Here is a 16,944-nt window from a genome sequence, read left to right as displayed (position 1 = left end):
TAACCTATAATTTAAAAAATCATGAGCTTGATAGGCTGGATATATTATTTTCATTCACATAAAAGTAAATATTAACTATTCCTATTAAAATGTTTACTGGGGGCCACCTGGAATCATCATCTACATCAGCGGGGTCCTCATCCCCTTTTGTGTCCTTATCCGTGGGGAGCTTTGCTGTATGCAGGTTCTCTGTTTTACTCTCTTCCTTTATAATAGACTTTCTATGTCCTAAATTTTTTTCTCTCTCACTCCTTTCCTAGTCCATTCAATTTCATAAACACTGTGGTAGGCACTGAAGATGGAGATCATGGTAAGACACGGATCTTCCTTCAAGGAGTTTATACTCTGGTAGAGGAATTACTAATTCAGGTATCTCAAACAATATACAAAACCTACCTATCTTCTTTTGATGCACAGCTCAAATTCTACTGCCTATGAAAGTCTTTCTTGTATTACCCCCAAACAAAGAGGCTTTCCTTTTCTGAATTTTTCCTGTTGTATTTATTGCTCTGAATTGATATTTCTATTTTTACCATGGTTTATTCTTCCCATTTATGTTTATCCTATTGATAAAGGTATTTTGCATACCTTTATGGGTGTTGTACTCACTAGAGACTACCTAAACAGCTATTTGGTTAGACAGGAAAACACCAAACTTTGGGGGGAAATATAAATGTAAATTTCTTTAATCAGAGTTTTATTTAATTTTTATTTAATTGTATTTTCCTGACAATGATACATCATGAACATACATTTTGAAAAACTCACATTTGGCAGCTGAAGTTTGAAACTGAGAGATCTAAAAATAAGCAATTTCTGAAGGAGATTTTGCCAGATTACAAGTAAAGGAACAAAAAATTTTTGACTAAAAAGAATGTAAGGAATGCATTATTTTAATCTCTATAATAGAAGATGGGGATTTAGTTTTTTGAAGTTTATGTGTTGGAGCAAAATTATTCAATTGTTTTGTTAGTTTATGAAAAGTGGAGTTTTTCTCAATGAGACCCTTTTCTTACTGCCCATTTTCTTTCCCTTGCCTTCTTTTGGGTCCATGTTCTTCTTTTCCTCTTTAACCACCTTTATTTTATCCTTTTTTTTCATAGAATCTCCTTTCATATCCTTGTCTTCTGTCTTGTCTTCACCTCTTTTCTTGTCTTTCTCCTCTGTCCTGTCATCATCCTCCTTTATGTCCTCATCTCCATTCTTGTCTCTGTTCTCTGTCCTGTCCTCATCTCCCTCATTGTCATTGTTTTCATCCTCTTTTATTTCCTCATCTTCATTCTTGTCTTTGTCCTCATCCTCCTTTATGTCCTCATATCCATTCCTTTCCTTGTCCTCTCTCCTGTCCTTATCTTCATTCTTGTCCTTGTCCTCATCTTCTTTTATGTCCTCATCTTCATTATTGTCTTTGTCCTCCTCCTCCTCTATGTACTCATCTCTATTCTTGTTCCTATCCTCTGTCCGGTCCACATCTCCCTTATTGTCCTTGTCCTCATTCTCCTTTATGTCCTTATCTCTATTCTTGTCCCTGTCTTCTGTCCTGTCTTCATCTCCTTTATTGTTCTTGTCTTCCTCCTCCTTTCTCTCATCTACCTTTGTGTCCCTGTCTTCTGTCTTGTCTTCACCTCCTTTTGTGTTCTTGTCCTCTTTCCTGTCTTCATTTCCCTTATTGTCCTTGTCCTCATCCTTCTTTATGCCCTCATCTCCCTTCTTGTCCCTGTCCTCTGTCTTGTCTTCATCTCCCTTTGTGTCTTTGTCCTCTCTCTTATCCTCATGTCCTTTCTTGACCTTATCCTTTTTGTTATTTTCCTTCTCCTTGTATTTATTCTTCTTTAATTTTTTATCTTCCTTCTTGTCTTTATCCTCCATGTTCTCATCTCCCTTATTTTTCATGTTTACCCTTTCTTCTTCTTCACCTTTATATTTTTCACCACCTCTGTCCTTCAATTGCCCCTTAGCTATTTTCTTTTCCTTGTCCATGTCTTTCTCAGTATCCTTTCTTTTGTCTCTTTTTACTCTTCTCTCTTCTTTACTCTGAGTTTTCTCAGGATGCGTTCCAACTTTCACTCCAGTTTTCTGTTTTTGTCTCTTTTCATAAGACTTCTCAGGGCCACTTACTTCTCCCTTATGTTGGTATTTAGGACCATTTTGGTTATTTTGGTATGGGACTATCTGAATTCTCAAATGAATATCCTGTTTTGGGATAGTTTTTCTTGAGTCTGTAGTCCTACTTTTTACTTCTGTTTCTGAATCTTCTTTCAAATTATCTGAAAATATAATAGATAATGTAATAAAATTCATAACGCATATCTTAGTTTTTTTCTATTGTCAACTTTAGTTACCAAACACTTTTACTTTGCTTTAAGTTTGAAACAATCTATTTGTTTTCCCAATAATATAAAATTTGTGAAGTTGTACACATATGAAGGTTTAGATAAGAGGTTCTTGAAATACAGACTGTTCAGGAATTGAACTGAAAAAAGGGAAAAATATAAAACAAAAAATTAGTAATTCTCAGTATACTAGGACTGGGGTGTATGATTAAAATAGAAATGTAATATAAAAAGGATAACCTCCTCTGAGAAAATTATATTATTAAATAGTATTTATAATTCCTTAAGGAAGCTCCATCTCCATTTGAGTGATAAAGAGAATTGTTAAGCTGGCAATCTGAAAGAAAATGAGGTTGGAACTTTCCTTAGCTACCTTATAGATTTTCAGGAAATCTGTTTTTGTTTTTGGTTATGAGTAAATATACACCAGCAAATTTGGCAATCTGGAAGAAATGGATGCTTTCCTAGAGACATTTAAACTACCACAACTAAACCAGAAAGAAACAGAAAGCCTGAACAGACCCATTACCAGTAAGGAGATTGAAGCAGTCATCAAAAATCTCCCAAAAAACAAGAGCCAAGAGCCAGATGGCTTCCCAGGGCAATTCTACCAAACTCTTAAAGAATAATTAATTCCTATTCTCCTGAAACTGTTCCAAAAAATAGAAATGGAAGGAAAACTTCCAAACTCATTTTATGAAGCCAGCATCACGGTGATCCCAACACCTGACAAGAATCCCATCAGAAAAGAGTATTACAGACCAATATCCTTGATGAACACAGATGTGAAAATTCTCACCAAAACACTAGCCAATAGGATCCAACAGTCCATTACAAGGATTGTTCACCAAGACCAATTGGGATTTATTCCAGGGCTGCAAGGTAGGTTCAACATCCGCAAATCAACCAATGTGATACAATGCATTAATAAAAGGAGGAACAGGAGCCATATGATACTCTCAAAAGATGCTGAAAATGTATTTGACAAAACATAGCATCCTTTCCTCATCAAAACTCTTCAAAGTGTATGGTTAGAGGCTACATACATCAAAATCATTAAAGCCACCTATGAAAAACCCACCGCAAATATCATTCTCAATGGAGAAAAACTGAAAGCTTTTCCACTAAGGTCAGGAACACGGAAAAGATGTCCATTTTCACCACTGATATTCAACGTAGTACTAGAAGTCCTAGCCTCAGCAATCAGAAAACAAAAAGAAATTAAAGTCATCCAAATTGACAAAGAAGAAGTCAATCACTCTTTATGGATGATACGATGTTATATGTGGAAAACCCAAAAGACTCCATTCCAAATCTGCTAGAACTTTGCTAGGAACTCAGCAAAGTGTCAGGATATAAAATCAATGCCCAGAAATCATTTTCATTTCTTTACACCAACAACAAGACTGAAGAAAGAAAAATTAAGGAGTCAATCCCATTTACAATTGCACCCTAAACCATAAGACACCTAGGAATAAACCTAACAAAGAAACAAAGATCTGTACTCAGAAAATTATGATGTGCTCATGAAAGAAATTGAGGAAGACACAAAGAGATGGAAAAATGTTCAATGCTCATGGATTGGAAGAAAAAATATTGTGAAAATTTCTATGAGACCTAAAGCAATCTATACATTTAATGCAATCCTTATCACAATCCCTTCCATTTTTTTTCAAAGAAATGGAACAAATTATTCTAAAATTTATATGGAACAAGAAGAGACCTCAAATAACCAGAGGAATGTTGTAAAAGAAAGCCAAAGTTGGTGGCATCACAATTCCAGACTTCAAGCTCTATTACAAAGCCGTCATCATCAAGACAGTATGATACTGGCACAGAAACAGACACATCGATCAATGGAACAGAATAGAGAGCCCAGAAATAGACCCTCAACTCTATGGTCAATGCATCTTCGACAAAGCAGGAAAGAATATCCAATGGAAAAAAAGACAGTCTCTTCAACAAATGGTGTTGGGAAAATTGGACAGCCACATGAATAAGAATGAAACTGGACCATTTCCTTACATCACACATGAAAATAGACTCAAAATAGATGAAGGACCTCAATGTGAGAAAGGAATCCATCAAAATCCTTAAGAAGAAGGCAGGCAGCAACCTAATACACCTCAGCCATAATAACTTCTTCCTAGGAACATCACCAAAGGCAAGGGAAGCAAAGGCAAAAATGAACTATTGGGACTTCATCAAGATCAAAAGCTTTTGCACAGCAAAGGAAATAGTCAACAAAACCAAAAGACACCTGACAGAATGGAAGAAGATATTTGCAAATGACATATAAGATAAAGGGCTAGTATCCAAAATCTATAAAGAACTTATCAAATTCAACACCCAAAGAGCAAATAATCCAATCAAGAAATGGGCAGAGGATATGAGCAGACATTTCTGCAAAGAAGACATCCAGATGGCCAACAGACACATGAGAACGTGCTCCACATCACTCAGCATCAGGGAAATACAAATCAAAAGCACAATGAGATACCACCTCACACCAGTCAGAATGGCTAAAATGAACAAGTCAGGAAAAGACAGATGCTGGGGAGGATACAGAGAAAGGGGAATCCTCCTACAGTTTTTGTGGGAATGCAAACTGATGAAACTACTCTGGCAAACAGCATGGAGGTTCCTCAAAAAGTTGAACATAGAGCTGTCCTTTGACACAGCAATTGCACTGCTGGTTATTTACCCTAAAGATACAAATGTAGTGTTCTGAAGGGGCACGTGCACTCGAATGTTTATAGCCGCAATGTCCACAATAGCCAAACTATGGAAAGAACCTTGATGTCCACCAACAGATGAATGGATAAAGAAGTGATTATATATATGTATATATATACATATATATACAAGGTTCTTTTCATATGTGTGTGTGTACACACACACACATATATATAATATATATAATGGAATACTATGCACCCATCAAAAATTGAAATCTTGCCATTTGCAATGACATGGATGGAACTAGAAGGTATTACGCTTAGCAAAAAAAGTCAATCAGAGAAAGACAACTATCATATGATCTCCCTGAGATTAGAGTGTGGAGATGCTTCATGGGGGGGCTTCGGGGGTGGGAAAAGCATAAATGGAACAAGATGGGATTGGCAGGGAGACAAACCATAAGAGACTCTTAATCTCACAAAACAAACTTGAGGGTTGCTATGGGGGGGGCAGGGAGAGGGTGGTGGGGTTATGGACATTGGAGAAAGTATATGCTATGGTGAGTGCTGTGAAGTGTGTAAACCTGGCGACTCACAGACCTGTATTCCTGGGGCTAATAAAACATTATATGTTATTTTAAAAATGAAATTAAAGTTGAAAAGAAATGATAATCATTGACATGAGGTCCAGTTCCTGAGTCAAAAGATACATTTTATTATTTTATTATACATATTATATTTGCTATAGGTTCATGTGTGAGAAAATCATCCAAGTTTTCAAATATATTTCTTCAACAGAGCTTCATTTTTTCAGAAGCTTTTTAAGATAAACTCTTTGTTAATCCATAATCCACATTGTTGGAGGTCATTCTTTGATAACTTACTACCTTATGTGTTGGGTTTTATTTTATTATTTTCCATTTAATGTCCTGAAATTTCTTCTCCAGAAAGGATTTTTGTATTTTTCATATCAAATATATGGAGTACTACAAATAGGTAGCTTAACATATCTCAACTAACATATATGCAACCTTTTAGAAACTGTCTATGTTGTATTCTTCCCTAACTTTCTATTAAACATCTGGATATTTAATACAGATATTTTCTGTACATATCTTACTGTGTAGGTTGATTAAAGTAGATATTAGTTTCACTAATAATTAATGAACACCAGAAATAAATATTTCCTTCACTCACCACACACACAAAAAATGGTTTAGAGATAGCAGCATTACTTAAGATGGCAAAATAGCTTGTTCTTGTAGTACCGAGGCTAATAATAGGAATATTTATTGCTGTGTGATACATAGAAAACTAAAATTAATATGAAAACTAAAGCATGATTTTTTGTTTTATTTAAATCCAGGTTAATTTAGTTAATCCTTTCATGATTAATTTCTTTTAATTGATCTGAGTGTTTGCTTCTGCTAAGGTTCATTGCCCCTTTCCTTATTTAACCTAGGCCAAATAGGACAAGTAGTTACCAAAATATGATAGAAAATAAATTTTATGAAAGTAATGAGAGTTAAGAGTCTTCCCCCGTTGGGAGTGGGTTAAGAGTTTAGTGAGAGCTCATATTGTGCATTATAGTATCATCCCTTTATAAATGTCCCAGATATATGGAACTGGACACTCAGATTTATACAGTTGGTACTACATATTGGTACATGCACTCTCTAACTGGTTCTTCTCTTTGGCTGGAGTCAAGGTGTGTGTTTTATGTTTGGGTGTTGCATTATCTGTATTGGGCAAAAACCTCTATCCATATTTCCTCCTCTATGTATTTTATTAGTAAAGAAAAGTTAGGAGTTGGGGAGCTGGAAAACATAGAATCTTGAAAGTTATGGGAACAAGCATAAAGTAATTCATAATTTATAAAACTGGACAGGTGATGTTGAGGATAGAGAGATGGGGTAGGATATTATGAAGAGAATTTTCAATAGGGCTTCCAACCTGGAATGTTAGCACTGTGGAATAGGCCTGTTTCTTGTTTTGAGAAAGCTTGTTAGACTCAGTTCAGGGTAGTGGAGAGATCATTGGATGAGGAATTTAAAAATATTTGAGTTCTGTTATTATGTGGCCTTGCCAAAGACTCCCAATTTTTTTTGTATCTTAGCTTTTCATATGTACAATGAAGTTAATAATACTGGCCTTGTTTACATCATACAGTTACGTGGGGACAAAATGACAAAAAGTACATTAGTGCACTTTAAAAATTGCTGAAATAATAGACACAAATACATTTGAGGTTAACTTGCAACACAAGAGGAAATTTTACTGTTAAACATAATTAGTACAGTGGTCTTTTAATTTAAAAACATTTCATGAGGGGTGCCTGGGTAGCTCAGTGGGTTAAAGCCTCAGCCTTCAGCTCAGGTCATGATCCCAGAACCCTGGGATCCAGCCCGCATTCGGCTCTCTGCTCAGCAGGGAGCCTGCTTCCCCATCTCTCTCTGCCTGCCTCTCTGCCTACTTGTGATTTCTGTCAAATAAATAAACAAAATCTTAAAAAAAAGCATTTCATGGTTCTATGTCCTTACTATTTATTGGTATAAAATGTTTGCATAATAGTCCATTTATGTAATTTCATAATTTTAAGCCAGTCTCCTATTGTTGAATATTATGTGTGAATTTTAATTATTGTAAATGATAATGTCATAAACTACCTAATACATATGGCTTAGGAATTTTTTTTTTCTTAGAAAACATTTCTGGAAGCATAATTTCTTAGTTAATGGATGTGAGCATTTTATAGGTTGAAACATATTGTCAAATGCACTCTTGAAACATTAAACAAAGTTACCTACATTAAACAAAGTTACCTACTAGGGCATAGAAATAAAAATATGCTCAACACCCAAAAGAGTTTGTAAATCTTTACAATCTTTCACAGATATATATATTTTTAAAGATCTTATTTGTATTTCTTTGATTAACTTCTTTGATTAACTAATATGTTTGGATTTTCAGCATTTACTTATTGCTATATTACTTGTATCTTTTGCTTTATTTTTTCCCCCAGAGATCATTATATATTGAGGCTATAAAATGTTTATGTGGTATGAATTTTGTTTTCTTAATTTCTATTTGCCTTTCAGATTTATTCACAGTGACTTTTTTCACATAGACATTTAAAAATGTAGTCTAATAAACTTCTAAATTAAATTTTCTGTATTTTATATCATTCTTAGGAAATAATTTTGTTGATAGCACTGTAAGATGTTAATTTACAAAGTAAAACTATTTTATAATGCACATAGGTTACCAAATACTCATTTTTTAAATTAAAAATAGAATTACAAAATGATCCAGTAATTCTACTACTGGGTATTTACCCATAGAAAATGAAGAAAATAATTTGAAAAGATATACACACACCCCCATATTTACTGAAGCATTATTTATAATAGCTAAAATGTGGAAACAACCCAAGTGCAATCAATAGGTGAATGGATAAAGAAGGTGTGTTATATACATCTATAGATAGTGGAATATTACTCAGCCACAAAAGAGAATGAAATCTTGCCATTTGCAATAACATGAATGGATATAGAGGGTATTATGCTAAGTAAAATAAGTCAGAGAAAAACAAATACCATATGGTTTCACTTCTATGTGGAATCTAAAAAACAAACAAAATAAAACAAAAACCAAAACAATCCAGAAAACAAAACAAATCAACAAACACAAAAACCCAGTTTCTTAAATACTGGTGATTTACCAAAGGGGAGGTAAGTGAAAGAATGGGTGAAAATAGGTGAAGAGGATTAAGAGGAAAAACTTCTGGTAATTAAATAAGTCATGGGATGAAAAGTACAGCATAGGGGATATGGTCAATATTATTTTAACAATGTTGTATGGTGATAGATGGTAGCTACACTTATCATGGTAAGCATTAGTTCATGTATGGTGTTGTTGAGAATCACTGCTTTACAACTGCAACGAATATAACATTATATGTCAATTATGCTTCATTAGAAAAGTCTATTCATAATATAGGATACCTTTATAATGGAGATATGGATTAATATTAAAGACTTAAAAACTTCCAAATCTGGACTTCAGTTTTTCTAGCAAGTAGGCTAGTATCAAAGAAAGAGAACAAAGTCTGAAGTCAAAGGAACTGGTTTAAAAAATTGGTTTATCACTTAACAGTTAAGTAACATGTGAAAAACTCTCTCTGAGCCACAGATCTATTAAATATATTAAAGAAATACTCATTACCTAACCATAGGTTGTTATTTCCTGGTGCCTATTAATTCTTCAGTAACTATTTGTTTAAAATTTAAAAAGGTATTTCATGGTTGAAAAATGTTAATTATGAGAAAATTTGAAAAAACAAACAAAGTTTCAAGGACAAAAAAGATCACCTGTAGTCTCACAACTCAAGGATTTCTACCTTTGATTTATTTTATTCTAGGTCTAGATCCTTAGATTTTATTTTAAATCTTTCTTTCTCTCCCTTTTCCTTCCTTCCTTCCTTCTTTCCTTTCATCCTTCCTTTTTCCTTCCTTGTTTCTCTTTCCAAAGTTGTGACCTAAGTATAAATGCATTCTAAACAATTATATGTCATGTTTCACTCTTTTAAAAGCCTTTTTCCATATTATTGCAATTGCATGTAAACAGTTTTAATTGTGCTATGTTTTTTTTGCATATTAAATATGTCATAGTATTTCAGGTTTATATTATTTGTGAGAAGGAAACAAGTATATACTTTCATGGACTAACACATGGTAATGAGTGTGGGAGATTTAGTAATTATCTTGTCTATCTATAAATATTTGCAGTGACTTTCCAAGGCCAATTACATATATAATCTAAAGAAAAATGTAAAATTGAGTTAATATTAAACTCAATTATCTGAAGAAACATTTAAATGAGGCAATCCCTATCCCAAACATGTTCTAATTTGGAGGCATTTGGTAGCTTTTATTTATTCAAGACTATAAGAGCAAATCTTAATGATAACAAATTTCATTATAATTATGAATTATTTTCAATAACTCCATAAAGAAGTGAATGCCCTAGTTGAAAACTTATTTACTTTCAAAAACATTTTTGGATATTTGTGTTTATGATGTTTACATCTATATTCATTAGGAATATTGGTCTATGGTTTTCTTCTGGTTTCCTGAGCTGGCTTTGGTACCAGAGTAATGCCTGTCTTATAAAATGAGTTTTCAAGTGTTTTCCTCTATTCAATATTTTGGAGGAGCTTGAGAAGGGTTGACATTAATTATTCTTTAAATATTTCATAGAATTTACTAGTGAAGTCATCTAGTGCTGGGGTTTTCTGTATTGAGAGGTTTTTTTTTTTTTTTTTTCCCCCTTTACTATTTCAGCTTGTCAGTTGTATGGTTACAGGAGTGTATTTATTTCTTGTAGGTTATCCAAGGTGTTGGCATATAATTGTTCATTAAAGTCTCTCAGAATCCTTTGTATTTTTGCAGGATCATTTGTAATATATTTCATTTCTGATTTTGAGTCTTCTTTCTTTTATTCTTAATTGAGCTACAGATTTCTGAATTTTGTTTATCTTTTTGAATAGCCACATTTTAGTTTTGTTAATTTTTCCTGGTTTCTATTACATTTATTTCTTCTCTAATCTTTGTTATTTCCTTCCTTCTACCAGCTTTGGGTTTAGGTCGGGAAAAGGGGGTGAGGTTATGGACATTGGGGAGGGTATGTGCTATGGTGAGTGCTGTGAAGTGTGTAAACCTGGCGATTCACAGACCTGTACTCCTGGGGATAAAAATACATTATACATTTATTAAAAAAATAAAATAAATAAATAAAGAATGTTTAATTTTCATAGACTGAATTTTCCAGTTTTTACCTTGTTATTGATTTCTAGTTTCATACCATTGTGATCAGAAAAGATACTTCGTATAATTTCAGTCTTCTTAAATTTGTAGTCTTGTTTTATGACCTAATTTATTACCTAGTCTAGATAATATTCTATAGGTACCGAAATAGCATATGTGTTCTGCAGCCATGGGATGGAGTGTTGTGTATATGCCTGTTAGGTCCACTTGGTCTAAAGTATAGTTCCAGTCCAATATCTCCTTATTTATTTTCTGTCTGGAGGGACCATCCATTATTGAAAGTGGATTATTGAAATCCCCTACTATTTTTGTATTGTTACCAATTTCTCCTTTCTGATGTTTGTATTTGCTTAATATATTTAGGAGTTCTATATTGGGTGCATATATATATTTAAAATTATTATGTCCCCTTGATGAACTGACCCATTTACCATTATATAACAAATTTTATTTCTTGTTACAGTATTTGACTTCAAGTCTATTTTGTCTGGTTAAGTATAGTCTTCCCTGTTCTTTTTTAGTTTCCATTTGTGTAGAATATTTTACATCCTTCACTTTCAGACTAACTGTTTGCTTAAAGCTGCAATGTGTCTCTTGTAGGCAGCATTATTTTTTTTAAAGATTTTATTTATTTATTTAACAGACAGAGATCACAAGTAGGCAGAGAGGCAGGCAGAGAGAGAGAGAGGGAAGCAGGCTCCTTGCAGAGCAGAGAGCCGGATGCGGGGCTCGATCCCACGACCCTGAGATCATGACCTGAGCTGAACGCAGAGGCTTAACCCACTGAGCCACCCAGGTGTCCCTGTAAGCAGCATTATAATTGGGTGAATTTTTTTTTCATTCAGTCACTCTATTATTGGAGAATTTAATCTGCTTACTTCTAAATTAGTTATTGAGAGCTAAGTATTTACACTTGTTATCTTATTCACTTCTGGGTGTTTTATAGTTCCTTTGTTCTTTTATCCCTCTCTTCCTATCTTCTTGTTTTATTTTATGATTTTCTATATTTCTATGCTTCTCTTCTTTTGCCATTTATGTATCTACTGTAGATTTTTGTTTTGTGATTACTGGGAAGTTTACATAAAAATCTTATAGTTATAACAGTCTATTTTTGGCTAATAACAATGTAACTTTGATCATATATGAAAAATCTACAATTTTATTCTTCTTCCCCACATTTTATGTTTTTGAGACCATAATTTACATCTTTTTAAAAAATTATTTATTTGACAGACAGATCACAAATAGGCAGAGGGTCAGACAGAGAGAGAGGAAGAGAAGCAGGCTCCCTGCTGAGCAGAGAGACCGATGTGGGGCTCGATCCCAGGACACTGGAATCATGACCTGAGCCAAAGGCAGAGGCTTTAACCCACTGAGCCACCCAGGCGCCCCTACATCTTTTCATATAGTGTCTACTAACAAATTTTAGATGTCATAATTTTTAATACTTTTTTTAAGTGTCTTACACATCAGTATTAGAGTTTGACTATTATGAATTAGACTACATTTTTAAACGATTTTATTCAATTTATTTGAGAATGAGAGAGAGAGAGAGAGAGAGAGAGAGAGCAAGAAAGCACAAGTAGGGAGGATGGGCAAAGGGAGAGGGAGAGGTAGGCTCTCCACTGAGCAGGGATCCCAGTGTGGGGCTCAAACCTAGAACCCCAGGATCAGCACCTGAACTGAAGGCTTAATGGACTGAGCCACACAGGTCCCCCTACATACTTACTTTTACCACAGTGTTTTATATTTTCATATTATTATCCTTAATTGCAAGTGAATAAGTCCTTTCAGCATTTCTTGTAAGGCAGTCTAGGTAATACACTCCTGCTTTTGCTTTTCTTTTTTTTTCTCCTTTATTTCCAAAGAATAGCTTTGCTGAGTAAAGTATTCTTGGTTGATTTTTTTTTTCAGCACTTTGAATGTATCAAATAACTCTCCCTTGTCCTGCAAGGTTTTTTGATGAGAAATCCATGGATAGCCTTGTGAAGAGTTTCATGTATGTGACAAGTTTTTTTTTTTTTCTCTCTTGTTGCTTTCAAATTTTTTTTTCCTGAAAATTTATTTATTTCTGAAGTGATTAACCACAGGTACAACATATGATATTTCACTATCTCTTTCACTTGACATTTTTACTTTTCATAATTATTTAAAATATATTTTTCAGAATCTTTCAGTCTGGATATGTGCATATATTAGGTAGATTAAAATAGGCTCTATAATAAAATTTTGTAAGAATTTCCTTCTATTTATATTAAATGTCAGCTATTCAACAAGTAAATTTTTTATTTTATTTTTATTATATGTTTTCATTTAATTTTATTAAACTATGACTTGGAAAAGATCCCTTTGGGTTATATCTGCTTGGAGACTTATAAGCTTCATATATTTGTATATCCATATGATTTGGGAAGTTATTAGCCATTATTTCTTTAAATAATTTTTCTATCTCTTTTTCCCTTTCTTCTGGGATTCCCATATACATAAATTCTTTCATTTGATGGTATTTCATAATTTTGTCCTTCTTTTGTCTTCTTCATTCTCTTTTCTTTGTTCTCTTACCACATAATTTAAGATAACCCATCTTTGAGATAACAGATTTTTTTTTCTGCTTGATCAGTTGTGCTGACAATACTCTTTATTGCATTTCTCACTTCATTCATTGTATTTTTCAGCTTTAAAATTCCTGTTTGATCCTATTCTGTGATTTCTGTCTTTGTTGAGTTTCTCATTTTGTTCTTGTGTTGTTTTCCAGATTTCATTGAGTCATATAAGTCTTGTAACTTGTGACTTGCTGAACTTCCTTAAGACTGTTTTTTTTTTTAATTATTTGTTAAGCAATTCATAGGTCTTCATATCTTTGGGTGGTTACTGGAGCTTTTCTAGGTTCCTTTGATGGTGTCAGATTTGCCTGATTCTTCACGCTATATGTATCCTTGCATTGATTTCTATGCATTTGAAGGAAAAAAAAAACCTTTTCCTGTCTATACAGACTAATTTCATTAGATAAAGATCTTTACCTGTCAGTTTTAAGAGTGATGGGACTGCCTCTGGGATCTCAGGCAAGTGGAGATGAAGCTGTCATGTGGCTGTTGCCAGATCTACAGATGAGTTTGTGTTTAGCAGGTCTGTTATGGGGGTGAGGTAGACATGGTTCCTCCTCAATCCCCAGGTGGATAAGCCTCCTTTAAGACTACACTCAAGCAGGGCGCCTGGGTGGCTCAGTGGTTAAGCCGCTGCCTTCGGCTCAGGTCATGGTCTCAGGGTCCTGGGATCGAGTCCCGCATCGGGCTCTCTGCTCAGCAGGGAGCCTGCTTCCCTCTCTCTCTCTCTCTGCCTGCCTCTCCGACTACTTGTGATTTCTCTCTGTCAAATAAATAAATAAAATCTTTAAAAAAAAAAAAAGACTACACTCAAGCAAAGATGGAGTTAAGTCATAGGGCCATTTCTGGGTCTGCAGTCAAGTCAGGCAACAGTAGGCCTATTGCCTGGGGGTGGAGATCCCTCTGGGTTCCTGAGTAAGTGTACTCTGGGTCTCTGGATGAGCCCTGTGCTGGCAGGACTGGCTTCCAGGGCAGGAGAGCAGAGCTCGGCAAGGTCACAGTACTGCTTCACACTCTGTAGTCAGGACCAAGGCCAGCTGCTGACCTTCAATCAGGGATTGGATGAGTGTGTCTCTTCTACATTATCTGCTTAAGCAGTACTTTTTATGGACTGCAGTAGAGTGGGGCTGGTACTGATCTCAGAGTTATTTCAGGATTGACAGCTGAGACTTTAGAAATAGGTGGGAAAAGTGCTTCATTTTCTTTCATTATTACTAGAACTGGAAACCTATCAGAACCTGTAAAAAATTCTAAAATTGCTGCTTTGAATTTCACGAATTCTCTTTAATATTAAAAATCTCTTTTCTTCTTTTGTCCCCCATCTTCTGTTGCTGTAAACTCTGGTGTGGTAAACTCTGGTGCTCTAAACGCTGGGTAGTTTATGTTAATGACTTTTTAACAAGTCACAGGAGATCACTTCTTTGCCCTCTAAGGAATGTCCCTCCTTTCAGAATTTATAAAAAAAACTAAAGAGTTGGAGGAGGAGTCAAGATGGCGGAGAAGTAGCAGGCTGAGACTATTTCAGCTAGCCGGAGATCAGCTAGAAGGCTTATCTAAAGATTGCAAACACCTGAAAATCCATCGGCAGATCGAAGAGAAGAAGAACAGTAATTCTGGAAACAGAAAAACAAAACAACCACTTTCTGAAAGGTAGGACAAGCAGAGAAGTGAATTCAATGCGAGGGGAAGATAGACCCCGGGGGGGAGGGGCCGGCTCCCAGCAAGCGGCAGAGCAACGGCGCACAAAATTAGGACTTTTAAAAGTCTGTTCTGCTGAGGGACATGGCTCCAGAGGCTAAACTGGGGCAAAGCCCACGCGGGGTCAGCGTGGCCAAAGGGCTCGCAGGGTCACAGAAGGATCGGGCGTGTCTGAGTGTCGCAGAGCTTGCGGATATTGGAAAGGGAAAGCTGGCTACAGAGACAGAGCCGACAGTAAGCTCACAGTTTGGTGTTACCTTGAACCGGTCTCAGGCTCAGTGAGCTTGGAGCACGGCCGGAGGTCAGGCAGACAGGAGTAACTGGGCACTGTTCTATGAGGGCGCAATGAGGAGTGGGGCCCTGGGCTTTCGGCTCCTCCGGGCCGGAGACCAGGAGGCCACCATTTGTATTCCCCGTCCTCCGAAACTTTACGGAAAGCGCTCAGGGAACAAAAGCTCCTGAAAGCAAACCCAAGCGGATTACTCACCCTGGCCCCTAATAAGGGCGGTGCAATTCCGCCTGGGGCAAAGACACTTGAGAATCACTACAACAGGCCCCTCCCCCAGAAGATCAACAAGAAATCCAGCCGAGACCAAGTTCACCTACCAAGGAGTACGGTTTCAATACCAAGGAGAGCAGCAGAATTCCAGAGGAGGACAAAGCAAAGCACTGAACTCATGGCTTTTTCCCTGTGATGTTTTTTAGTCTTGCAGTTAATTTAATTTTTTTCTTTTTCATTTTTTGTTTTTTTTTCTCACCATCTGGAAAAATTTTTTTTTAACATTTACTTTTTTCTTTTTTAACATTTTTTAACTAGTTTATCTAATATATATATTTTTTCTTTTTTATATTTTTCTTAGGTGTTTTCTTTTTTTAAATTCTTTTCTTTTCTTTTTTTTTTCTTTTTTCTTTGTTTTTTCTTTCTTCCTTTTTGAACCTCTTTTTATCGCCTTTCTCCCCCCTCATGATTTGGGATCTCTTCTAATTTGGTTAAAGCATATTTTCCTGGGGTTGTTGCCACCCTTTTAGTATTTTACTTGCCCCTTCATATACTCTTATCTGGACAAAATGACAAGATGGAAAAATTCAACACAAAAAAAAGAACAAGAGGCAGTACCGAAGGCTAGGGACCTAATCAATACAGACATTGGTAATATGTCAGATCTAGAGTTCAGAATGACAATTCTCAAGGTTCTAGCCGGGCTCGAAAAAGGCATGGAAGATATTAGAGAAACCCTCTCGAGAGATATAAAAGCCCTTTCTGGAGAAATAAAAGAACTAAAATCTAACCAAGTTGAAATCAAAAAAGCTATTAATGAGGTGCAATCAAAAATGGAGGCTCTCACTGCTCGGATAAATGAGGTAGAAGAAAGAATTAGTGATATAGAAGACCAAATGACAGAGAATAAAGAAGCTGAGCAAAAGAGGGACAAACAGCTACTGGACCACGAGGGGAGAATTCAAGAGATAAGTGACACCATAAGACGAAACAACATTAGAATAATTGGGATTCCAGAAGAAGAAGAAAGAGAGAGGGGAGCAGAAGGTATACTGGAGAGAATTATTGGGGAGAATTTCCCCAATATGGCAAAGGGAATGAGCATCAAAATTCAGGAGGTTCAGGGAACGCCCCTCAAAATCAATAAGAATAGGCCCACACCCCGTCACCTAATAGTAAAATTTACAAGTCTCAGTGACAAAGAGAAAATCCTAAAAGCAGCCCAGGAAAAGAAGTCTGTAACATACAATGGTAAAAATATTAGATTGGCAGCTGACTTATCCACAGAGACCTGGCAGGCCAGAAAGA

The 16,944-nt window shown here is 35.5% G+C and overlaps 2 protein-coding genes across 13 annotated transcripts in view; one reads left to right on the top strand and one right to left on the bottom strand.

The window, feature by feature from the left end:
* LOC309865787 (endogenous retrovirus group K member 7 Env polyprotein-like) overlaps positions 1–16,944 on the top strand; it is a 1,143,634-nt gene that overhangs the window by 447,580 nt on the left and 679,110 nt on the right. The window lies entirely within an intron of this gene.
* Positions 701–16,944, bottom strand: part of LOC309865776 (uncharacterized protein) — a 229,017-nt gene continuing 212,773 nt past the window's right edge. For all 12 annotated transcript variants that reach the window (XM_082732567.1, XM_082732576.1, XM_082732578.1 and 9 more), the window contains one exon: positions 701–2,267. In XM_082732567.1, the coding sequence (XP_082588693.1) occupies positions 970–2,267 (1,298 nt within the window). In that variant the 3' untranslated portion in view covers positions 701–969. The remainder of the gene's footprint in view (positions 2,268–16,944) is intronic.

The sequence above is a fragment of the Mustela nivalis genome (assembly GCF_964662115.1).
Source record: "Mustela nivalis genome assembly, chromosome: 5".
In the NCBI taxonomy this organism is placed as follows: Eukaryota; Metazoa; Chordata; class Mammalia; order Carnivora; family Mustelidae; genus Mustela; species Mustela nivalis.
Note: the sequence above shows the minus strand (reverse complement) of the source record. Positions and strands in the feature narration are given on the sequence as shown.